Source organism: Dermacentor silvarum, chromosome 2, assembly GCF_013339745.2.
Source record: "Dermacentor silvarum isolate Dsil-2018 chromosome 2, BIME_Dsil_1.4, whole genome shotgun sequence".
NCBI lineage: Eukaryota > Metazoa > Arthropoda > Arachnida > Ixodida > Ixodidae > Dermacentor > Dermacentor silvarum.
The window spans coordinates 180240-205043 of NC_051155.1; the positions used below are offsets into that span (position 1 = coordinate 180240).

At 46.3% G+C, this 24804-nt stretch overlaps 3 protein-coding genes across 3 annotated transcripts in view; 2 read left to right on the forward strand and 1 right to left on the reverse strand.

Annotated features, from left to right (window-relative positions):
* Positions 1-1463: 1463 nt before the first annotated feature.
* The window catches only part of LOC119441278 (ATP-binding cassette sub-family F member 2), a 28067-nt gene continuing 4726 nt past the window's right edge, over positions 1464-24804 (forward strand). The window contains exons 1-10 of the mRNA XM_037705901.1: positions 1464-1587; positions 2350-2533; positions 6185-6400; positions 13127-13315; positions 14675-14815; positions 15523-15649; positions 16099-16201; positions 16297-16392; positions 17151-17270; positions 20055-20144. Coding sequence (XP_037561829.1) covers positions 2356-2533; positions 6185-6400; positions 13127-13315; positions 14675-14815; positions 15523-15649; positions 16099-16201; positions 16297-16392; positions 17151-17270; positions 20055-20144 — 1260 coding nt within the window. The 5' untranslated portion in view covers positions 1464-1587; positions 2350-2355. The remainder of the gene's footprint in view (positions 1588-2349; positions 2534-6184; positions 6401-13126; positions 13316-14674; positions 14816-15522; positions 15650-16098; positions 16202-16296; positions 16393-17150; positions 17271-20054; positions 20145-24804) is intronic.
* LOC125942865 (uncharacterized) lies at positions 6417-11089 on the forward strand. Its single transcript, XM_049661112.1, has one exon. It carries the CDS (start codon positions 7589-7591, stop codon positions 9818-9820), a length of 2232 nt encoding a protein of 743 aa, XP_049517069.1. The 5' UTR covers positions 6417-7588; the 3' UTR covers positions 9821-11089.
* LOC125942866 (piggyBac transposable element-derived protein 4-like) lies at positions 20177-22656 on the reverse strand. Its single transcript, XM_049661113.1, has 2 exons — positions 22194-22656; positions 20177-22098 (listed from the first exon to the last, which is right to left on the reverse strand). The coding sequence occupies exons 1-2, from the start codon at positions 22376-22378 to the stop codon at positions 20553-20555; spliced, it is 1731 nt and encodes a 576-aa protein (XP_049517070.1). The 5' UTR covers positions 22379-22656; the 3' UTR covers positions 20177-20552.

The following is a 24804-nucleotide window of genomic DNA, read 5'->3' on the forward strand; positions in this document are numbered from 1 at the left end:
GTGCTGCGTTCTCGCCGCTCAATTTGCGTTGAGGCGATGAACAGCACGAAGGTCACTTCGCTCGCTGTTGTTGCCGCGCTTCCTCATGCCAGCGTTTTGACAGCGAGTGTCCGCGCTCATCGAGTGTGATGTGTGCAAGTTTATACGGCGGATAAAACCACTATGTTTACTTTGTATAGCTGTCTAATAATTTGCTATCGCAATCGATGTTTCGCCTTTCGGGTGAAACTGGGGCTATTTTTTTCATTAATTACCTTGCGGCACATATTTAAATCTACGAATTGTAGCTAGTGAGTTTGCGAAGGCCTATGCACTTCGAACGAATCCTGAAGATGACCCCGGTTTCAAGATATGCGCCGTCAAAGTTGCAGTAAAAATGCACTGTTGTTCCAATTACTTTTTTTTAAACGCTGTTTTATGCATTGAGGTGTAAAATTAGCTGGAGCACCAATGCATTTCGTCGGACACTTTGAAAATTAATATTTCGAAACTGGTGCAGTTCTGAGAATTCGTTTCAAGTGGATAGGCCTTGCGCACTCACCACCTACAATTCGTAAATTGCAATTTCGCCGTAATTAAGGTAATTAAATTAAAATGTATTGCGTGTAGTTATGTTACTTATTCAATTAAGCCTTTTTATTTCTCGTAGAGGTAATGGCCTCCTCATCGAGGAATTTAGCTCAAGGGTTAGAATTGTGCCTCCTACAACCATTTTTTTTTTAATTTAGTGCAGCTATCTCCCACAGCCAATTTTTTTTTTTTTTTTCAATTTTGTGCAGCTAAAAAAAGTTGGCTGAGGTTGAACTCTTGTAAACCTAGTTATCATGAGCGAAAGGTTTGTTTGGCTTGGTTTTGCAAAAACTATGCACACAGTGTTTGATTAAAGTCAGGCTTTATTGCAAATCAGATGGCGTGTCTCTTTGTGTTTCTCGAATGGTGACGACGACGGTCTTTGATTGAGATTTCGCAACCTGCCGTCTAGCTATATCTACTGGATGATCGGATTCAGCCTGTCGCTTGCGCTGAAGCGCAAGCCGTCATTGGCGCGCGGATTTGTATACGCACGTTGCGTTGCTATTTGATATCGACCGCGCCGTCACACGCCGGCCTTTTCCACTACCCGAAAACCATTTCAGAACTCCCCATAGCAGCTTCGCCTTAAAAAAAAGAAGGAAAGAAAAGCGAAAAGAAACGGTTTGAACGTTTCAATAGTTTGAAGCGTGTGAAGCAGCTTCTTATATTGAGGTAACATGGCTCCGTCCACAGCGGCTTCTAACCTACTGCTGTCACACGTATTTAATTTTTCCATGACGTCAAAGTACTAAAGAAAACTGCTAAATTACCTTAATAATTAAAACTTTAAACTAATAATGCCTGAAATATATTATAATAAATTATTTTTTAAATATTTTTTATAATTTTACGTATTTTATGACATTATTATATTTACTGCGGCCCTGTTTTTCGCACACGCCGCTCTCTGCTCTGCTGTCTCTGGAATACTGATTTGTATGTGACCCGGTTCTCCCTATTTAACGTATTTAAAGAAACAAGCAAACAGAATCCTGTAATTCCAAGAAACCAAAGGTGAGCGGACGTCTTTAATTCGCTTTTTTAAACTTCATCGCGTCCTTATTGCGCCTACTTTCCCTGCAAATAGTTTAGGCGCTTGGCCTGAGGAATGAATGAATGCGAGTGGCTTAGTGGGGAAGTCCTTTGTCACACGTCAGACGCCTTGAGAAAAAAAAAATTTTTTTCGGGAACTAAATATAAATAACAGAATATTCGTTGCAAATGGAGCCTGCTGATAACATGACTCCAGCTGCTAGGCTTGCGATTGCTGGCCACGGCAAAATTTCGGCAACGCTGCGCTCAGTGGATTGCGCATTCACGTCAGTCGGTGTGACCGCACCTTTAACCGATCTTGGTTTCATCGGTCCACCGCTGTGTTTGTGTCCTGTTGGGAACAGTGGCGAACCAGCGAGTTGCCGTCTGTTCTCTATCGCGGCACACTGTTGTGATTCAGGGAGGCAAGAAATGAAAATAAGTACTAGCCGAGAAGTGCTGGTTGCGCACTGCTACAGTACCGCCAAGGCCGCCGCCAAAAATTGCTCGCGTGCGCGAGTCACAGCTGATTGGAAGGCGCGGGCGTTTCAGGATTTGATTACGACGTACTCAGCTTGTATACAGCTTTTCGCGTTTGGCGAAGCCGACATGTCTTGCGAAAAATGAGACGATAGTAGTTCTTGGACGTCTCGGTAACCTAATTTAGGCTTATATAATGTTCGCGCCGCCGCGAAACCTGCCGCCAGCTACGTCACCGGCCCCGCCGCCGTTGCTTTTACAGAGAGAGTCATGCCGTCCGACGCCAAAAAGAAGCGCGATGCCAAGAAGAAAGAGGCAGTCAAGAGCAGGAACCAGCAGCAGCAAAAGAAGACGGCTAAAAATGCGGCCAACGGCGACACCGCCGCCAACATCCTCGAAAACGGAGATTGCCAGGGAGACAGTCTACAGAATGGCGACAACATGAGCGGTATGTTTTTCTTTCATTTCTTTTTCCAATAGTAAATATGACTTCATTTCGTTGCGTTTAGAGGTCGTGATTGCGATCACAGCTGTGTCACAGTGTATTGTGGGACTCGAGGCGGGTGTTGACGTTGAAGTACTTTTGTTTCGTTTACTCTAGCTCCCGGTTTTTTTATTTTGTTTTGTTTTAATGGTACTTTGTTTGTTTCACAGTAGGCTATTTTGGTCACTTGCTCCACTTTAGACACTGAATTCATATGCTACGGAATCCTTTCCGTGGTATTTTGGCCGATGTCACAAGACAGATATCATATTAGTTTCTCAAAAACATGAGCGGCTGTTGCTGCCGCCCAGTGTTTAGTTTTAGCGCTTAACTTGTTTGCCACCAACGAAAGCTTTCATGCATTTTACTTGCGCGAATAATTTTTTGTTTGTGTGTGGTAGAAACAATGTTTAGCATTTAAGTTTGTAAAATTTTTTGACACCTATCTGTAGAGCAGGCCGGCCAAAATTTACTGATTCCTCAATAGCCAACGAAGTAGCTTTCAGCAGTAAGTGGAACTTCAGCTTGCTCTGAGTTGTTACTATATCAACGTCTAACCATTGGCTTTCTTGGAAACTGTTCTGTGATGTCATGTACAGGTGCAAACAAAAGCAAGGTCTGTTCGACTCGCCTGAACTGGTTCACAAGGTGCTGCACTCTGCCATTCATTTCAGAGGTGCAGCAATGCACCCTGTGACCCACGCCATTCATTTTAAAAGGTGCAGGGCTGGTTCACAATTTTTTTGCATCCTCTCTACTGACGGCGCCGACTTGGCACAGATGTATAGGTGCACAGCACATGGGCGTAACTGCCACTGAAACCTCACTTATGCGATTCTGCTCCGTCTACACAAGTGCCGGGTGTATTGGCACCTCAGAAGCCGATAATGTCGGCGGTATTTTACCTCTAAAACTTACGTAGGCAGCGTACATTAGTCAGACAGAACATAACCCCTGCATCGCTTAAATCGAGCTGCACAATTTCTTAACATATCGTGCCCCACCGTGAACTGGTTCAGAGTGATGCAGGTGAATCGAACGGACCTGTAATTAGAACATAGGAGCTGTGGCTAAACGGAATCCCAGTGCCCTCTAGCAACTTCATGGGTAAAGCTATAAATTGGAGGACGGTGACTTCGGCTATTTGGTATTGGTTACAACGCAAGATACAAAGGATAGACAAGAAGTGACAGGACCAAGCACTGTTTATCAACTTACATTCTTTTATAGTTGCAAACGTTTTATAGAAGTTTTATCATGCATGCGCTTGGCCCGGCGCTCACCGCCAGTTCACAACTTTCTGGCTTTACCCGTGTTTCAAACCATCGTTCACACCTGCGGCTGAATGCTTGCTAGCTTTTTGGTGCTGGTAGCATAGCTGTTTCTGTAGTGCTACACACACCCCTGTGGCATAGACGAGTGTAGCTATCAGCAACATCTTGCTGGCGGGTGTTCATCCACAATTGGGAACGACACTTGGATACACATATAAATAAACAAATTTAAGTGTGGGATTTGGCAGTGAGCGTAGGCCCGAGTGCATCCATGATGCAATTTCTAGCTTCCTCCCGAGGCTGTTAGGGTGCACTGGGTGGTACAGTTCCGCCACTGCTCCTGTGTTCTAATTACTTTTTGTCCACACCTGTACAAGTGACAGCATTTTTGCACAAGTCCCATTGGGCATCTATATTGTATCCCTTGTTTTAAAGGGCTTTAAACTTAGCCTGGCCTTAACATGGCACCTTTATCTTACATTACACTTAGGAATTTGCAGAGGTATGTTGCGACGATAGACAAGATGTTGCTCTTGATAGGTTGCAATTTCAGAAACTCTGCATTGGGACTATACTTCAATAAAGAAATAGTGCGAAGGCAGGGAATCTCATAGTTATCCTATGAAGTTTGTTTTTCTACATCTCATTTTTCAACAGAATATTTCTTAAATTTATGCCATCCATAATTTAGTAGACACTTGTTGGTAGCATAGCTCAGTGTCTATAGCACTATGCTGCTGAACACAGAGTTACACGTTCAAGGCACACTGGAGTGGCTACATTCTGATGGAGGTGGCGTGTTGCAGCACTTGCATTCATACCAGGTGACCCATCTAATTGGAGCAACTTTTAAAAAAATAGCGCTGCCTCTGAGCAGATGAGACCACCTGTACGTTGTCAGCTATCTCTAAAATAAGGCTACAGTATATTCGTGTTCTTATTAAGTAATTATGTAGTGGTCGTGGTTTCAATTACTAACCACAAAATCCAACTTTGGTAAGGCAGGTGTCGTCTGGCATTCGAAGGGCCCTTAAACCACTCTGAGCTCGAAACGTGACATCACTTACCCAGCTTATCACCATGCCGGTGCACCAGCATGGCAGCCACAATGACATCAGTGCAAGCCATTTATTGTCGTTGTGGCCATAAGTTTAATAATCAAAATGTTAGTTAACCCCTTCCGTGCCTTGGACAAGCCGAGTTCGTCCACGCGTTTCTGGTAAGAACATCCAAGAACGAGCTGAGGGCGGTACTTTGCGTTTTATAGCAATGCCACAGACGAGCCTAGTTTTGTCTTGTTCCTTACTCGTGCTTTTGGTAGATAGCAGCACGCATTTCACCAGACAGCACAAGCAGAGGCGAATTTATTCTTTCTGGGGAGGTAAGACATGTTGGTAACTGGGGTCCTTAAAAATAATTAGGCCATTTTTGGCCAGAATTTGGGATAATAGCATGGTATGAAATGGGTCAAATAATTACTACTGGGATTACCTATGACGCAAAAGTACTGGATGCTTCTTCGGGAGGTTGTGAGCAACACACATTGATTTCATTCATGCAAAAGGCATCTTTATTAATTTGCTCTGTGTTAGCTGGCACACCCGGTAGATTTAGGTGGACATTACCAGACCTCATGTGGTCGAAATTAATCCAGAGCTCTCCTCCATAGCTACCCTTGTAGTACACTGTGCAGCTTTGGGTCGTAAAGCGCAACCATTAATTAATTATGGCCATGAGAACTCTTGGCAGTTCGCATTAGGAGGCTGCTGTGTAGCATCGGTGAATGTTACCAGCTGTAAGAGTTGCCCATGATGGCACAAATACATTTTTAAATTCCTTTCGTTGGTAAAACTGTCGTGACATCCGAGTGCCAAGAAATCTGATAATTTCTTCATTGTGTGATGTGCAGTTGCCAAGTGTTTCCTGTGTGTAGAAACACTCTTTTCATTGCACAACTTTCACTGAATAGTAAAGTGCTTGTGACATGTCACTTGGAGGTTAAATTGCGAAACTGGTGCTTGTAAGAGCAGGTGTTTTGTTTGCCTTTTGGGCATTTGAGGTGTTAAAGGTTATCACACACATAAAATGAATATCGTGCAATTCAGTTTGTTCGTGTGATCTGAATCTTTGCAGTGAAAAACGTAAAAATTGAACTTCAGTGAAAGCAGAGCCAGCTACGGTTGGTCGTGTGTTAGTTATCGGATGCTGTTAAAAGGCAGCAATTGTTTTTGGAGTAGGGCAGTACAAAGAACGCCTTGGTGTGTGTATCAATAAGGGTACCAATAAGCCAGCATGACCGACTTACTGACCTGACATTTGCATTGTCGCACGCATCTTGCAGAGGCCGAGCGTGAGCTCGTGCGGCGCCTCGAAGAAGACATGCGATTGAATGCAGCAGCAAGGGCGTGCACGGGTGTGTTGGCCGTGCACCCGCGCTCGCGGGACGTTAAGATTGACAACCTGTCCATCACCTTCCACGGCGTGGAGATCTTGGTCGACACGCGTCTCGAGCTCAACTGTGGGCAACGGTACGGTCTCATCGGCCTCAACGGCAGTGGTAGGTGTCCCTCAGTTCTCTCAAATCAATGTTTTGTGCTTGTTTATTTTATTGACATTGGTTTACTGAGATTTTGTACTGGTTGTGAAATTTGGTGAATGGCTGTTGTGTGGCACGATTTGGGGGACCTTTCACCTTGGTACAGAATGCAGTGTTATCAGTAATGACAGCCAGTTTTCAGTGTTATTTACTAATGTGCCATATAATATAGCTGATAGTAGGATCCAGTTTCCTGCTTGTGTATAATAGCGTGACGTTTCGTAGCAGTAATATTTTTTTTAGACAGATTGAAGAAAGAATTTGAGTTGGGCAGAGAAGCTATTGGCCAGGCTTGTTTTATGTGAACACAGGGTGTCTACCAACCGGGAAAACCGGGAATTCTCAGGGATTTTGAACATTCTGGAAAAACTCAGGGAAAACTCAGGGAATTTGTGCCACTATCAGGGAAAATTTGCTGTAATTGTATTCAAAGGGAACGAAAGTTGCAGTAATGCTCGCTCGCGAGTAACCGAGATACGCACTTTATACGGCTCATAAAAAAGCGCGCCCTCTCCACAGCACAGCCACCGCCGGCCTCCCGTGTGCTCCCGTGTGCTGACCGTGCCAGCTAAGCGGCGAAAAGAGAGCACACTTCCCGACACGCTTCGTGCGGTTCGGCTCGCATGTGAGCTCTGCAACGGCCGCCGCCCCCCCCCCCCCCCCCTTGCTTTTTTTTTGTTTCTCAGACTGTAGAGAGCTCAAGGAAGGCGGTAGATAACGTTGCGGGTTAGACTAGGGGACGTATTCTGAGACGATCGCTTTCGGCGGTAGTATCGCCGTGAGGCGCGCTCATTGGCCGGTTGAACACAATCGGATGAGTTGATTCGCTGGTTGAGCGCTACGTCACGCGATGGCAATAGTACCGTCGCAGAATACGTGCCTAGTTGCGGCGCTTTCGCTTTCCACTACGCGCCCAAAATGAACTCTTCCTGCGCAATGCCTCGATGGAAGCGTCCATTTCTAAAAGTTCAGGAGGCGCACGCGAGCAGCGCAGCAGAGGTGGAATATTCGCGCGCTGCCGTGGTTTGCCGACGCTGACGAGGTTCAAAGTAAGAAATTGTGTCGGGTGTTTAGTGACGCCGTGCTGAGCCGACTTCGTTTTAATCACTGCACTGGCGCCGCAGGCAAGCTTTGCTTGTTGCGGCAAGTATGGCGGCGTTCAAGTGCACTTTCGTTCAAGACTGGACGAATCCGAAACATTGCGAGTTTGCAGCCTGGGTTCGGCCAGTTGAATGTAACGCGAATGCAGCGTACTGTACGCTATGCAGAAAGCAGTTTTCGCTCAGCAACATGGGAAGAAGAGCGGTGACAAGTCACGCTGAAAGTAAGAAGCACCGACTTGCTGCGAGCGGAGCCAAGACACCCTCTGTAGCTTCATTCTTGACGCCGCCGGCCGCCGTTGTGATCAAAGCCGGGCCAGTGGCGTCAGGTTCTGCGCAGCCTTCATCTTCTTCAACTACAACTACGGACTCCCAACCTGAGCGTGCAACAAAGGACATTTTTCAGCGTGACACGGAGGTCATAAAGGCTGAGGTGATGTGGTGTCTTAATGCTGTGATGACGCACACATCGCTCCGTGCTGCCGCGGCATCGGCTTCTCTGTTCCCGTTGATGTTCCCATCATCAGCTACAGCCAAGAAAATGCAGCTTGGAAAAGACAAGGTGGGATACACTATTGTCCATGGCCTCGCACCTTTCTTTAGAGAGAGCCTCGTGTCGGAAGTAAGCCAAGCCTCCCACCTCGTCGTCGCGTTTGACGAATCGTTAAACAAAGTTGCACAAAAAGAGCAAATGGACGTGTTGGTTCGTTTTTGGTCGGATGCAGAGGAGAGCGTGAAAACACGCTACCTGACGTCATGCTTTCTTGGGCGCACACGAGCTGAAGAATTGGTGTCCGAATTTAAAAGTGCCACAGATGGACTCTCACGATCGAAAATTCTTCAGATATCAATGGACGGGCCAAACGTAAACATGAAATTTCTCCGTGAGATCAAGCAAGAACTGTGTGAATCCAGTGACGGCCGCCAAATTCTCAACGTTGGAAGCTGTGGCCTTCATGTAGTGAACGGCGCGTTCAAAACCGGACACGCCGCAACAGGGTGGCAACTAGTTGAATTTCTCCGGGCTATCTACAATTTATTTAAATGTGTACCTGCCCGACGTGCTGAATACGCACGTATCACCGGTAGTAACGTTTACCCCTTGAAGTTTTGCGCCGTGCGGTGGCTTGAAAATGTTAGTGTAATTTCGAGGGCTCTTGAGGTCCTGCCGTATCTGAAGGTATACATCGAGTCGTGTCGAAACGAGAACAAGCGACCGACCAGCGCCAGTTACGGCGTGGTCGAAACAGCCATCCGCGATCCTCTGCTGTCTGCAAAGCTAACCTTTATGCTTCGTATCGCGGAAGAACTGCAGCCGTTCCTGGCTCAGTTCCAGACCGATTTGCCTATGCTTCCATTTCTTGGTACAGCATTGGAAAATCTTCTGCGATCATTAATGAGTAGAATTGTAAAGAAAGAAGTAATGGTGGCTGCGGACAGTCCGTTGAAGTTGATAAAGGTCGACATGGACCAGCCTGCGAACGTTGTTGCGACACCCAAGATTGACCTTGGCTTTGCTACGAAGAATGCACTCCGGAAGGCCCCAAAACTTTCAGATTTGACTATCCTTGAGTTCAAAAGGGACTGCGCCGCTTTCGTGAAGAACTGCGCCAAGAAGATCGTGGAAAGGTCGCCGTTGAAGTTCAAGCTGACGAGGGGATCGTCATCTCTGGATCCCGCGTGCGCGCTGATTCCCGAGCTTGGGGAAAGGCGTTTAACTGATGCACTCGAAGTTTTAACGGAGCACCAGTGGATGACCGGAGCAGAAGCTGATCGAGCTATGCGGTCCTACAAGCTTGTGTGCTCCTTAGCCTCGACGCAAGCAGCGTTGAAAAATTTTGACAGGAACACGGATCGGCTGGATGCCCTTTGGGCAGGCATCTGTGGTTCAAACAAGGAACTGCTCGCTTTTGCCAAGATTATTCTCACTCTTTCGCACGGAAATGCGTCTGTCGAGAGAGGATTTTCTATTAACAAGAGCTGTCTTGTAGAAAACCAAAAAGAACTATCTCTGGTCGCCCAACGAATCATATTTGACGCTGTGTCGTCTGCTGGAGGAGTTGCCAGTGTACAGTTAACCAAGAGGATGTTTCAGATGGTCCGTGGGGCGAACGCACGGTGGAAGGAGGAGCTTGAGAAGACCAGAAAAGAAAGGGCCGACGAAATGAGGAATGAACGTGAAAGGAAGCGTGTGGCCGCTTCTTTGAAGGAGCTTGAGCTTAAAAAAAAAAAGTGTTGGCTGACGCTGAGATGCAGGTGTCGCTCATACAAACCAAGATAAACTCTTTAAAGCAGTGAAACTACCATTTCTCTCGAAGTTATTTTATCTGCTGTATATTTTACTAACCCCTCCTTTCCGTGTTCTTTTTGAATGAAATAAACATTACCTCTTACTATTCAAACTTGATTAAGTCGTTTTAGAATGCAGCTCTTGGGCGCCCGTTCCTGGGTTAAACGTCGGCGTAAACGCGCGCGTGTTGTCTTCTACCACAGCTGGCTCGTAGGCGCCCGTTTTGGGTTTAGTGTCGGCGTCACCGCGCGAACGCGAGCATGCCACTGTTCGCGCGTTCGTCGTCTTTTACCACAGCTGCCTTGTCACCGACCCTCAGCGTAACCGCGCGATCGCGCGAGCAGTTAGTTGCACGAGCGCGTTCGCGCAGTAGCGGTAGCAGCTGTAACTAATATCTGCACAGCTGTCTACGGAGCAGTAGGGCAGCTGGCTCCGATGCCGCTCATTATGCCAGCGTTCCCATACTACCCCTCCCTCTGCGAAGGCGCTGACGGCGGCGATTTCACTCTAAAATTCTTCGCCTCAATATATCGCGAAATGAAAAGATCTGCCGTCGCCTTTAGGTTCCGTATGACGTCAAACGGCGATGAAATCCTCGCCGTATCCTTTATATGCGAGTGAAAGCGCGCAGAGGACGCGCGCAATCACGGGGAGCGAACGCACGGCGGAGAGCAAACGCGCGTACTGCGCCATGCTCCCTGAAGGGCTGTAGAATTAAGCGTCTCTTTCTTCCTTTATAATGAGCATATATATAGAGCAAACGCCACTTCTTCCGTCGCGCGAAAGGCCGTGGGGAGACGGGAGAGGGAGGGGAGGCGACGTTTAGCTCCACCACCAAATGTGTATTTATATAAAAAAATGTCACAGTTTCGCCCTAAGGGCGAAGCAATGAATGCGATAGCAACACAGCAATGTCATACGAAGTAAGGTGAGCGGCTTTGGTAACAATATGAATTGTAGTAAACATGAGCTGATTAAGTAAGCAGGTGTGCTGCGGCGTAAGTAGACCGTCATGAAGAGAGACTCGATGACCACGAGAAGGCGCGTGTGAAACGGTGGTGTTGATGAGAAGCGCTTCCCGTGGGCAGCGCGCGTGCGAAGGGACACACCTGTAGCGCTGCACTGCCGATCCGGGCAGCATTGCACGTGTAGCGTGCGTTGGAAAATGTGACCCAACTATTACTAACTGAATGAACAAGCGTGGTGTGAGCGCGCACAAACAAACATGAAGAGATCACACTGAATGACTGCAGACGACTGTCAAAACGCTGGCAGCAAGCATACGCCGCTGCGGGCGAAGGTACGTGCGGTCTATCGCTTCAACAGGAACTGAGCCGCGAATGCACGTCTCATAAAGGTCAGAGCCGTGTGGAGATAAGAGACCGTGCGGCCGAGCGACGAGCGCGGTTGTTGGCACAGTAAAAGTGCCCCCCCCCCCCCCCCCCCCCCCCCCCCGCTCCCTCCGGCGCTGGCTTCCCGCTTCGTTGCTTGCGCGTGGGGGATTGAGTGCTGGGGGATTGAGTGCGTTCGCTCGGGCATACGGCGCGCGGTGCAGATTTTATCTATACGGAACCTCACGGCGACGACGACGGCGACGCCGACGGCAGAAATCCGGTTGAAGTGTCCATATAATTGCTATCGCAATAAAATGTTGCGAGGCGAGAAGGTAGTAAAGACTTTGGACGCTGCTCGACGAGTGTCCCGTTCAGCATCAGGCCGTCAGCCCGTCTTGATATAAAAGAAAGTTCCGTTTCACTCAGGGAATTTAGTAACATCACTCAGGGAAAACCTGGAAAACTCAGGGAATCTGAAAATGTCAACTTGGTAGACACCCTGGAACAGTGATCAACAGCCTAGCAAACATAAATATGGTCTGTATATGAAATGACATTTGAAATAACATACGATTTATATTGTGTGCTGTACATTTTACAAAACTTATTTGGTGCCACACAACAACATGGTCCAGCGAGGAGGTAATGTTTTCTTAAATAGTAATGTTTCTCTTTCTTTTGATATGTTGGCTAAGTGCTGCTGCTGCGTCCAAATGAAAGTTTTGCTTGTGATATTGGTTGTATGTCAGATTGTCTGTTTGTGGCAGCTATAGTAATCGTTCCTGATTACTTGTGATAACAGCCATATCTGTCAGATCTTGAATTTTGACCACGCATAGGTCATCACATTCAATCCTATGACAATGCCGTCACCATTATCCTTTATGACAAAATTCATATGCATTCTCACAATTTGCTATTATTTATATAGAAATGACATGGAGTCTGTATCGCATAGCTTTCATATAAAATTACAGCCGACTTCTGTTAATTTGACTTTGACAAGACCAACGAAATTGATTGAATGATCCAGCAGGTCAAATTAAACAAGATGCAGAATAAATGGCAAAGCACACCACTGATGAATTTAGCAGTATTTTCCCCGATTCTAGCACGCCACCCGAATGAAATGCCGCCCCCTTTCTATGTGTCCTTAGTAGAAAAATAGCCTACAAACGACAATAAAGCTCCTAAACAAAATAAAAATCTAACATGCACCCTTCTTTTTTTTTTTTTTTGCAAGTGCGAAAGGGTTTAATATGTGTTGCACAATGGCGGCCAATACCTATGTGTTATGCAGTGAAGCATACAAACGCCGCACGGCGGTTTTGGTATCGTGTCCAATTGCACCGTGCAGGTAAATTTCAGCCCAATTTTCTCTCAGAAGAACAAAGTTGTGTGTTAGAATCAGGTAAACACAGTAATCGGACATCGGGAGCTATGGTTATTGCTTGAAAATCTTCCTAGGGGGCAGTCCCAAAATAGCCGTTTTCAAAGAGAGATTACATGTGTTCAACACATTCACTGTCCCCTAAGCTCTACCAAGACAAATGCTGGCACTAAAAAAAGTTGCTATTAAGGTCACCATATGGAGTAGGTGCATGTGTGCTGACTGGGAAAGTTCGAATTAGCCGCGGAAGGGCCAATTTTAGGATCGAAATATTGAAAGTTTCAGTCCGAAGAAATGCATGAGCGACGTCCAGTACCTTCGGTCGAGATAGAATTAACCGAAGTTGGAATTAAAGTAAGTCTACTGTATACGAAGCCCTCTCAGTGGTGATGACTGTCAAGTTGCCACAAGATGCAAGTTTGCTCCCAGTAAAAAGCTTGCTCACTTCGTTTTCTTTGTCCTGTGCTGGCCTTTCCATGCTCGCCTCTGACGATGGAGGACGTGAAGGTTATTTCATTAGAACTGCTTTCTCTGAGCTGTCTAATCAGCTGTCCCGCTACGGGCTGGATGCAGGCAAGTCTACACTGCTGTCAGCGTTGGGTCGCCGGGAGGTTCCAATCCAGTCGCAGCTGGACATCTACCACCTGACACGGGAAATCGCGCCCAGCGAGAAGACGGCACTTCAGGCCGTCCTGGAGGTGGACAGCGAGCGCAACCGCCTCGAGAAGCTCGCAGAAGAGCTGGCACATATCGAGGACGATGGTATTTATGAATCCTCTCAGCTTTGATTGCATTATTGACAGCTTGCAGACGTACCCATCGTTGATGGGATTCGTGACGACCTTGTTGTATTCTGTCATATCAAATTCGAATTTCAAGCATAATGTATGGGGTACACTGGTTGCGGCTAGGGTAGAAAGACAAGCTCCTGTTCTATCCACACTCATTCGCTCCGTACTGCGTCCCCAACTCACAGTGCAAGTAGTTGCAACTGCTCCAGGTTTGGGTGAGTAAGGCAGAACAACGGGGTGCAAACTTAAGCGCGTGGAGAAGGGACATCTGCTGTGTAAAGGATAGCAGTAAAGGGGCTTGCCCGTCATCATAGGGGATTGCACAACGAGCTTGCTTGCGAGAAGGCCAGGTAATCCAGGCAGTACATGAGTCGCAGCCAGACAGAGCGCGTCTTCCTCAGGAACTGTTTTAATTTAACAGTCGAAACCCGTCATAACGAAATCCTGTGACAACAAAATATTTTCGAATCCCCGGCGAACGCCCATAAAATTTAATGCATTTCGTATCTCTCAACAATGAAATGTCGCTGAACAGCGATCCCACATCATCGAAATTTGCCGGAACGTAACCCCACATTTAAGCTACTCAGGCAAGGCTAGCAGACATCCCAAAAAGTGCTCAAATGCGTTTGCTTTGCAAGCAGCGTAAAATACCACCACATTACGCTTGCGTGGGCGCTGCCATTTTTGTTTACAAAAGTAAGCAAGTGCCAGAAGCGATCACGTGCACCAGAAACACTTCATGGCCGCCATCTTGTTTGTTGATCGCATGTTTTGGAGTGGTACATATGTCGCTACTGACATGTGACGACGGTTTTTGCACACCTAGCACAGTGCATAATGTGCAGCTCGGTAAGAAAAGTGCAACAAAAACGAAGTTCATGTCCTACCAACGTGGACTTGTTTGTTGCATGAGATGGCGGCCGTGCATCCAACTGCCATGCATCTGGTCGTGTTTGAGCTATCGTCTGAAAATACGCGTCCCTGGAAGTAGTCTAGCATAGGGGCATACGTAAAAGGAAAATGTATTTTGAAGTATTGGGTGGGTTGTGCAGCTCATTGCGTGCTTTCACTACTGCAGCCTTTCCTAGCCAATGTTCCGGAAATGTAAATGCTTGTCTCTGCCCTGTTGAGCAGAATGTGTCATTGCAATGGAACAAGTTGTTTCACGCTTGTTTTTACATTATGAAATGACCTGAAGCAAAACCCTTTACCATCCGAACAAACTTGTGCAACGCTCTGCAGTTTGCTTTTGTCCTGCACTGGTTGTCACAGTTAAAGTGTGCATGAACACGATTACTAATTTAGTTTTTCGGTCTGGCCCATGCAGAAGCCCAGGAGCAGCTACTTGATGTCTATGAACGTCTCGATGACATTTGTGCCGACATGGCCGAGACGAAGGCAGCCTACATTCTGCATGGCCTGGGATTCACGCCCGCGATGCAGCAGAAAAAGTGCAAGGACTTTTCTGGTAAGTTTGGAGTAGGCTACTCCATCGGCTGCTGCTTACAGCGCACGAGGCGCGGGTGCCATATCTCGAAAGCGATCTTATCTTGAGTGGACTAAGTGCGCTCAGTGCCGGTAGCTTCGTATGCGTATTGCTTTTGTTGTTCAGTTCACGTTGAAGCAGGAGACAGCACGAAGGTCAATTCGCTCGCTGCTGCGCTTCCTGGCTACGGCGTTCTTACAGCGAGTTTCCGCGGTCATTGTGCGAGGTGCGTTCATGCTTATCTGTGCATGCGTGACACTGTGCTTGTTAATTTAGTTAGTAAGCAAATGTTTCCAAGTTTATACAGCCAACAAAACTAATATCCTTACTGCCTGTAATAAAGAGAACCAAGGTTTCGTTGGAGTAACAGGATGTGAATGCCAAGGGATGGGCAGTTGGATCCGTTAGAGAGTGAGTTGAGTGCTTGCTACAGGCTGAACATAGTTTTCACGTCACAGGGTGTGAGCAGAGAGGTAGGTTTGGGAAAGGCCCTTGGGGTCCAGTAATGGACTCTGATTTATCTTGACACTGCGTGCAGCCCTGCTGGGCTACATTAAGCAGGAGGGTGGAGGGAAATGAACATAGAAAAGGCTTGTACACATTGGCGTTGATGTCGATGCATTGGCAATGATGTAGCAGAAAATGTGGCCCTTCCGACCATGACACCCTTGCCTCTGGTGTTGCTGCAGGAGGCTGGCGGATGCGCATCGCCTTGGCTCGTGCACTCTACGTGCGACCGCACGTGTTACTCTTGGACGAGCCTACCAACCACCTCGACTTGGATGCTTGTGTCTGGCTGGAGGAAGAGCTAAAGACGTGCGTGCATTTTTTGTTCGTTGCAGTGAGGGTGGCAGACTAGCGAGCTTCACGTGACATTTTTCCTTCTCTCGTATTTGCTGTGGTCTCATCGTTCGTTTCCCTCACCATTCTTCTTGTCGCTCTGTCGCTGCTCGCTTTCATCCTCTCATTCTCGTATCATGCAGCAGAAGCTGAAGATCATCAGCATTGCCGAAGAGGTGGGGAACAGAGCCACTGACCAAAGATGTGTACATATCATTCGTCCGCAAATGCGAGTTTTTCTTGCAAAGAATTGAGTGTTCTTGTATGCATCCATTTACGCAGATTGTAGGTGCGGTGTTTTTTAAGCTGTTGTAATTGGGGGTGCGGGTTATCCGTAGTGATGGGTTACACACTGGAAGATATGGTATGTGCCTTTCTCGTGAGCCTATAGCATTCTTAATTCGTGTTGGCGTTTCATTGCACAGGTATAAACGAATCCTGGTGGTCATATCCCACTCTCAGGACTTCCTTAATGGTGTGTGTACAAACATCATTCATCTAGACAACCAAAAGCTCAAGTACTATGGTGTAAGTCTGTCTCCTAGTTTATTATGAGCAGCTCCTCTGTTGAGCACCTCCACATAGTGTGTGACGTGCTCTTTGCTTTTTGTCGGGTGTTTTAGGGTAACTACGATGCCTTCGTGAAGACACGCATTGAACTTCTAGAAAATCAAATGAAGCGCTACAACTGGGAACAGAGCCAGATCGCACACATGAAAGTAAGTGGCCATTTCTTTTTTCTTAGTGTTTTCTAATAACTACGGTATCCTCTTAAGAGCCAGCAAAAACACAATGATACAAGTTCATTTCAAGTTGTTTCTTGCTACCAACTGGTATCTTACGTACCTGAATAACATTGTTGAAAAACCACAGTTGTACAAAACATCATGAGCGGCCAGTCGCGCAGCAATCTTGCGTGTATTAGCAGGCTTCTCTCATGCTCGGAAAAACTTTTATGTAGCACGTATTGAGCAACAGAAAGCTGTATCGGGAGTTTTTCATGTTGCTCTACAATTTTCTCATGGAAACTTTTCATTTAATTATAAAATTTGAGAAGTTGATTATTTAATGCAAACTAATTAAGTAATTAGGCAGAATGCAAAAATAATCTAATAATCGCCAAGAAATGCCAACCAACATTACCTTGGTTCTGTCCAGCTACATGGCGTTTGCATATTTTTGAAGTTTGGTTCAAGCTGCGTGAGACACCCGGTATTATCTCCTCTCCTCTTTTTTTGGAAACGCAAATATTGGTAGCGTTTTTATTCGCAAGTTTTGGAAACAAGAACACACAGAGCATTAATACCTGCATGTGAGCTTTTTACATTTGCTTAGGGACCAAACATGTTGCACTATTCCCTTTGTGGAACAAGAAAGTTCACATTGCGAATGCTTCAGAGGCTGATGTTTTCTGTCGAATGTAAAATTGCACGGAGAAGGGCTATGAGCCTTCACTTATCCTTGCACCTTTTCGCAGAACTACATAGCCCGGTTTGGCCACGGCAGCGCCAAGCTGGCCAGGCAAGCCCAGAGCAAGGAGAAAACACTTGGCAAGATGGTCGCAGCTGGCCTGACTGAAAAGGTCATCGCAGACAAGGTATGTCCCCTCTTCATCATTGCATTTGCCAGCGAGGGAACGCAGTTATACAGTCGACGCTTGTTCGTTAAAAACGGACCGTAATAATACAGTGGGAAAGTTTTTTTTTTATTTGTAGTCCGTTTTATCCAGAATCATGGTATGCTGTGAAATGGCGAACTTCACATATACCACTGTCTAACCCAAAGCCGATTGCAAAAACGATGGAAAACATTGAAATTAATAGATAAGCGGGTTTATGTGGTAATTGTACTATTACGCGGCACGGCTTCTTGCTGTTTGCCGTTGCTGTTTGCCAGAAAACTGTCGTCGGTAGAATAAACTGATGTCTTAATATAATCTTTCGCGACTAGCGATGACCAGTGTCAAACCTCTAGCATGAACGAGAACTGCGGTGCAAAGCAAGTTCAGGTCTGGGCCCACATGTGGCCGCTGCTGCAATGTACGCGAGACGGCTCGACTGCATCACGTGCTTTGCACTTTAGGCACTGCGAATAGCAGCCTTTGTTCTTTTTTGTGCAAATTGATTCAATGAGAAATAAAGCATTATCAAAACACTATCAAAACGTTATGAAAGTGCCATATTGCCACCAGCACGCGCACTTCTTTCTTCTTGTCCGTGCCTGCCTCTTAGCACTGTACCCACTACTGCTGGTGGCAGTATACTACGGTTTCGAAGCTAAGCTGGTTAGGCCTAGTGGTATCCTCGGCCGGTTGCATCGGCATCCCAAAAACTCTCCATTGGACGTCGTGCAGCAAGCGGTTGTGGGAAGTTTGCTGTTAGTACCTTCATCCCTTAAGAGAAAGTGCATTTTCGCACTTTCCACGAGTGGCCAAAAATAGTTGCATGCAGTGCACTGTAGCAAAGTATGCTGTGTGTACATAATCTAAACAAAATATTCCCAAAAATATGTCTGTTGTAACTGATACTCCATTATAACCAGGTCCATTAAAGCTGAAATTTATAATGAAGGCAGACAACAGGAAGTTTATTGCACGGAGGTTGTTCGGTTCGTGCTGTTGAACAGAAGTTAAACAGGCAGTACTTTTACCAAGATGGTAGGCATTTACCTTAAGTAAGTCATTTAGCTCCGGCAATCGGGTGGAGAGGTTGCAAGCACTTCCTCTGTGGTATTTCATTTGCTTGTCATATAGGTGAAAAAAGTTCCTGCTGAAACATCATTTTCAGGGTGGCTGTTTGTATCTTGGGACATTCTCTGGCATAAAAGTTATTTTCAGCAGGGGTGTCATGTGACAATCTTAGAAGCCTAGTCATAAAAAAAGGAAGCACCATAGCAGTCAGTTGTGCCATATGATATCCAAGACGCTGGTTTCTAGCCACTTTGCACAAGCCATGTAGTCAGGTTCATTATATTGGCCTGACCCGCCGTGGTTGCTCAGTGGCTATGGTGTTGGGCTGCTGAGCACGAGGTCGCTGGATCGAATCCCGGCCACGGCGGCCGCATTTCGATGGGGGCGAAATGCAAAAACACCCGTGTACTTAGATTTAGGTGCACGTTAAAGAACCCCAGGTGGTCAAAATTCCCGGAGTCCTCCACTACGGCGTGCCTCATAATCAGAACTGGTTTTGGCACGTAAAACCCCATAATCTATCTATTATATTGGCCTGTTGTGCAGCTCCAAATAAACTTCATCAGCCAGCACTACCAAAACGTGCCATGACAGGGTTCATACATCTCTGAAATCCTTGAAAGCTTTTGAATTTGTAAAAATAGTTTCAAGGACCCTTCAAACTCTTCGTATATAAATGTGCATCTTGAATTCCTTGAAAATTGTGGTTGGTGGGTACTGTCAGTCATCCAAAGTAACAAACTCCACGTAGGGGCTATGTCATAAATGCTGTCTCTTGGGAAACAATTCTATATATTTTCTTTGAGAGTGTCTCTAAATGATTGTAATGTTGCATTTCCACAGCCACCAAAGACAGGTTTGTTTAAATCATCTGTGCCATCATGGAACTAGACAAAGCAGCTGAATCAAACAACCAAGCTTTGTTTTTTGCTAGTTCGTTCACCCCACAGCCATCATGGCTTTATTTTCAAGTCCTAGGCTCTAGAAATGCCTGGCGGAAAGCAAGTTTCAACCAGTTTGGCTTTAGTACGTCATCATCATCAGCCTATATTTTAAGTCCACTGCAGGACGAAGGCCTCTCCTTGCGATCTCCAATTACCCCTGTCTTGCGCTAGCGTATTCCAACTCGCGCCTGCAAATTTCCTAGGAAATTTGCAGGTGCAGGCTTTAGTACAACGAATATCTTAATTTGGCTGAAGTTGGACACTGCTAGCAATCGTTCCAAAAAGCGTCTGACATCATCACAGTGAGAAAATCAACTTATGAAAAGTGGCTTGAAGAGCTTGAAGCGTGCATACAACTTGGCAGCAGCTTAGCGGCAAAGATTGCAGATAAAGTTCCACTATTCTTTCAGTGTACGTCACAAATAAGGTTTCTCTCCCCCTCCTTGAATTTTGGCCATCGGCATCCTTGAAATCCTTGCATTATCCATAAATTTTGAGTCTAATGTGCCATACGAACCCTGCATGAGTCAAATAGTGGCGCGAAAATCTGAAAAGCGTGTGCGTGGTGCTTTTCCTGTGATTCAGTGTGCCGTGCATTTTGCAAGGGAGGAGAGTCAAGGATCAGAGGAAGTTGGCTCATAAAGTTTGACTGCCTTACGTCGTGGTTTTCTTTCACTATGGTTACCAAAAATGCATTTGGAAAAGAGCTTTTTAGACAACTCACCTGTGCTCATCTTGTTCATTGCAGACGGTGCAGTTTTACTTTCCGTCGTGTGGCCCAATTCCGCCACCAGTGATCATGGTGCAGAATGTGTCCTTCCGGTACAGTGATGATGGGGTGAGCATCGTTTGCTATTTAATTCTCTTAACTCTTTCGTTACCGTGCGAAAATGGCCATTTTTCGTATGTCTCGGGAAAAAATTTTTTGCCAGTACAAATAATACCCCAGCACACATTGCAGCACACCAAATCGCACACAATAGAATACTCTTTCCAAAAACACAAGTTTCAAAAGAAAAGAAAATTTTATAGCAAACACAAAAATTCGACAAAAAGCTATTTTCGTGGCATGTTGATAAAAACAAGAATGAAAAAACACGATATCTACAAAAAAAATATTAACAGAGAAAATTTAAAATATACATTTTGAAGATAAATGACCCTGGAATGCTATCATAGAAAAAAAAATTATCTGTACAACGCTTTTCTTCCGATACGCAAAAAAAGCTACAGGCCAGTAACGGCTTCATCGCTCGTGCCATGCGGTGAAGCAGTTCCTGGTTTTCGTGATGCAAAGGTGTACACCGCACTCCTCGCACAAAACGTTCGTTTTTAGTTCCACTTTGCGTTCCTCGTAGCACATTCTACAGTTTCGCCTTTGCGGCATCTTCTGAGGAAGGTGCAGTTTTGGCACGGGATCTTCTCGCGGAACATCTTCATCGTCAAGCTCGAGCAGCTGTTGGGTGAGCTCCATCCGGAAGGAAAGTTGATCGAAGTTGGCGCCTCTTTGAAATTCCGGTGTCGAGAGGTGTTGCTGGCGGTGCTCTTGAAAAAGGATGAAACTATTCACAACAGCAATGTCTATGCAATGAAAGAAGAGAGTTTTCCACCACCTTACGCACTTCATCAAAACGTTGTAAGATGCAATCAGCTGATCCGACTTGTCTACACCAAGCATCCCAGAATTGTATTCATCTATCAGCAGCGGCTTCTCGATTTGGGTCATACTCCACACGCCACCCCTTCTCTCTTTTCTTGTGGCTGAAACATGCTTGTTGGCAGTGTGCGCAGTCGACATCATATGGACAACCTTCTTATCCTTCCACTGTAAATACAGGATGTTGTTTTGTCGTAGCCACCGAACATCACCTCTCTTTGCCTTCTTCTCCCAAGACGTGTCCTTCAATTCAGCTGGGAAACACCGACGATCTTTTCGCGTCGTTCCACAGGCGAGTGTTTTGTGCTCTAGCAGGTGAGCAAAGAGAGACGCAGACGTGTAAAAGTTATCCATGTAGATAACATATCCTTGTTCAAGGTAGTTGTTGCACAGTTGCGTCACCACATCAAATGCTAGTCCACTGGCACTAGGTGTTTCACGTTTGCCCGCGTACACATAAAATTGAATAGAATAGCCAGTCTGCGAATCAGCAAGTACCCACAATTTGTAACCCCACTTTACAATTTTGTCCCGCATGTATTGCCGAATACCGGATCTTCCTTTTGACTTCACCATTCTTTCATCCACAGAGAGGTTCCGGGCAGGTTGAAAAAGTTCTGCTGATGCTGTGTTCATATGTTCCAGAAGCCACAATATGCGGTGCAGTTTGCCGTGCGAAGCTACCGTAGTCGCCTCCGGATCAGTGACACTTAGGAACCGGAGAAGGGCTGAGAACCGTCTCCTTGGCATAATGTTCCGCGGAACAAGCCCTGAAAAAAGCCTACTGGTGTTCCAGTATAGATGGATGCGTGGCACGTTCACAATCCCCATATAAATTAGAAGTCCAATGAACTTCACAAGTTCGTCGGGAGTCACCTCTTTCCACGATCCATCTCGCTCAGCGTAGCTTGGCAATTCCAAAATATGCATCCAAGCATATTTGTTGGTATTTTTGCATATGTTACTAATCACTTCTGCCGTGAAGAATAATAAAAAAAAATCGCGCGCCGTCGTAAAATGTCTTGCGCTGCTCCGTAGTGCTGGGCCGAGATGTGCTCCGGGCGGCCTTCTCGGCGTAAAGAGAAGTTTCTTCGCAGCCGGTGGCAGCACATCCTGGCCTAGCGAAGTACGGACCCTGCAGATAACAAGAATAACTCACACCGTGCACAAAGATCGGCAGATAAGCGCGCACAACGCAGGAGAAGCCTCAAGGCCGTAAACGAAACTCACCGGTGAGCAGCTGCGGATGTCCCGGGCTGAGTCGAAACATCGTGGCCGTCCGAACTTGAAACTGAGGTACTGTCATCTTCAGACTCGTAGCTAGAATCGTCGTCACTAAAATCAGGTGCAGGCGCAGCATACTTTCGAGTAGGACGCGTTTCGCGCGGCGCATTTGTTCGGGACGATGACGCCATGGCAGCGAACGGAGCGACTGACGGTACCGTCAGCGGATGCGGCCCCCTGCCGGATTTATCAACTAGAAGCGAAACCGAAACTGCTGGAAACTGGTTGGAAAGGCCAAGTACACAGGTTGGATATGCGGCGGACCTTCAGAAATGCGCTTTCGCAGAATAAAACTACCCGGACTCCGAACCAACGCTGACTAGTGAATAGGTGGAGTCGTTTTCGTGTAATTATCGCCCCTAAACACTGTCAGATAGCAAAACCGACAACATGATTTGATATTTGACTTGCTGGGATTCCTCTGATCCCAAAAAAAGTATGTTATTACAGCGTAACCACGAGCGGCAGGCTTTTTTCTCAAGTGCGACAGCCACGCCCACTTTTGCGAAAACATACGCACATGAGTTCGCAAAAAGGTCCGCGAAAAATCAAAACTTCGTCAGAGCGGGAAAATTTAAACTGATTCTAAAAGAGCAGTGCTTGGACTATCCACTGGATGGCGTTAGGTGCACGAGGAACTATTCCGGTGTTTTGAAATCGGCGATTTAAAGCGTCGGTCACCGGTGATCGATTTGAATAGGCGTGGTAACGAAAGAGTTAAAGTGTTCTGACTGAACAAATGAGCCTGTAGTGTTACTTGTAACGCTTAGCAAGTATGCCCTGATGCGCCCTCTTTACATAGTGTTTGGCTTGGTTGTTGTCTTTCGGTCGTGAGGAGAGTGGCGACATAAGTCAGACCGAGAGCTCCAGGTGAGGCGAGGCAAGGCGCGGTTCTCGGAGGCCACGCACGCAGTTCTGTAGTTGCCAGGAAAATGACCAGGTGGCGTGAGTGCGGCAGCGACAGAGGAAGGATGACGCGGCTGGCGCTAAGTGTGTGTGTCGTGTGCGCAAATGGACGGCATGGGGGAAGTGTCAAGGAGTGCGGTAATAAAGGGAATGTTTGCAACGAACGTGTCAGCCTGTTTTCGTTGGTAAGAGTACTCGTCATTGTGCCACAGCACATTGTTTTTGCACCAGCAGATGTTTATGTTGTGAGAGGTGTTTATATGGTCATTTTCTGTTTTCTGCAAAATCTCTAGGAAGTTCAATTCTGCTTATCTAACATCAATAAAGCTCTAGCAGCCCTCTAGAATTCATCTCTGACTACTGCAGAATGGCACAGGCCTCATGATATCCATCAGGGGGCAGTGGCACAATGCACACGTTTCCGTCCAAAGAAGCACACTCTTCTCAAACAAGAACATCTACCACTTATTCCAGTCTGTAGCTGGGCAGCTGTTTAATTGTCTGTCACAACGTAGTTGGCAAGTTTAGTTTTAGTACATGCATCACAATTAGTTTTTTTTTTTTTTTTTTCATTGTACTCGCCGATGGTATCACTGGCTTTTCTTTAGCAGAAAAATAGCGGTGACTGAACATACAAGACAAGATTTTGTCTGGAGCTTTGCCTTGTTGCATCTTTGTAAAATTTTCTGGATTCCTATTTGCCTGTATTATTGGATACAGCAAAACCCCGTTAACTTGAAACTGTAAAAGCTAGAAAATATTTCGGGACAAATGGAGTTTTGAGATATGTGAAATCACGAAAATAGGAGCCCGCTGGTCACGCATGGCACTGTGCCATAATTTTGAGGCTGAATTTCTTGAGTGTGGGCCATACCCAGATAAAAAGTGAACAAGTTTGTATCTGCTATGAAAAGCTAACATGCTTGCCACCATGTGCTATGACCTTGGGAAGTATTGTTTTAGCACCATTTGCTACCTGTTTCGTCATTACTGGCGCATAGCTGCAGAGTTGAGCAGCTCGAACCTGGTTCACCACAAGCACGCTGTTACAAGACGAGGTCGTCCGTGTAGGCGGGCTCGGGCGTCGCGCCATACATAAAGTTGTGCGATGATAAAAGCGGCTGGAATTTTATGCAAAACGTGAGCAGTGTCTACAGCGCCCAAGTACAGTGCGTACACAGCACTTCGTACAAAATGTGCGTGTTTATGCTCTACACTGCGCTACAAAACAGGCCACGGGGCCCCAGGATGAGAATTTTGTTAGTGCTCGCTCGAATGCTGCAGAAACAACTGAAGACAAGACCGATACACCTCTATGTGCCACACCATACCGCACCATTTAAACGGGGAGCCGTCCTCAGACGTGCCACATGTAAGGTTGCACTGTGAAAAAGTTCACAACACCGCCCTACTTTTCGGACGGCGTGTGCTACGACGTATGCACAAAACGCAGAAAGCCTCACATGCTTCGTGCGCACATGTGGTGCCGCACAGCTTTCTATAAATGACAGCACAGCCAGAAAGGATGACTGCACAAAACAGGTTACGCCAACATTCATGATGTAGCCAGCGGTAAGAGTCAACAAGCATCCCACTAAAGGGTTATTAACTGCAATTATAACTGAAGAGGAAACCGATATTCATCTGTGTG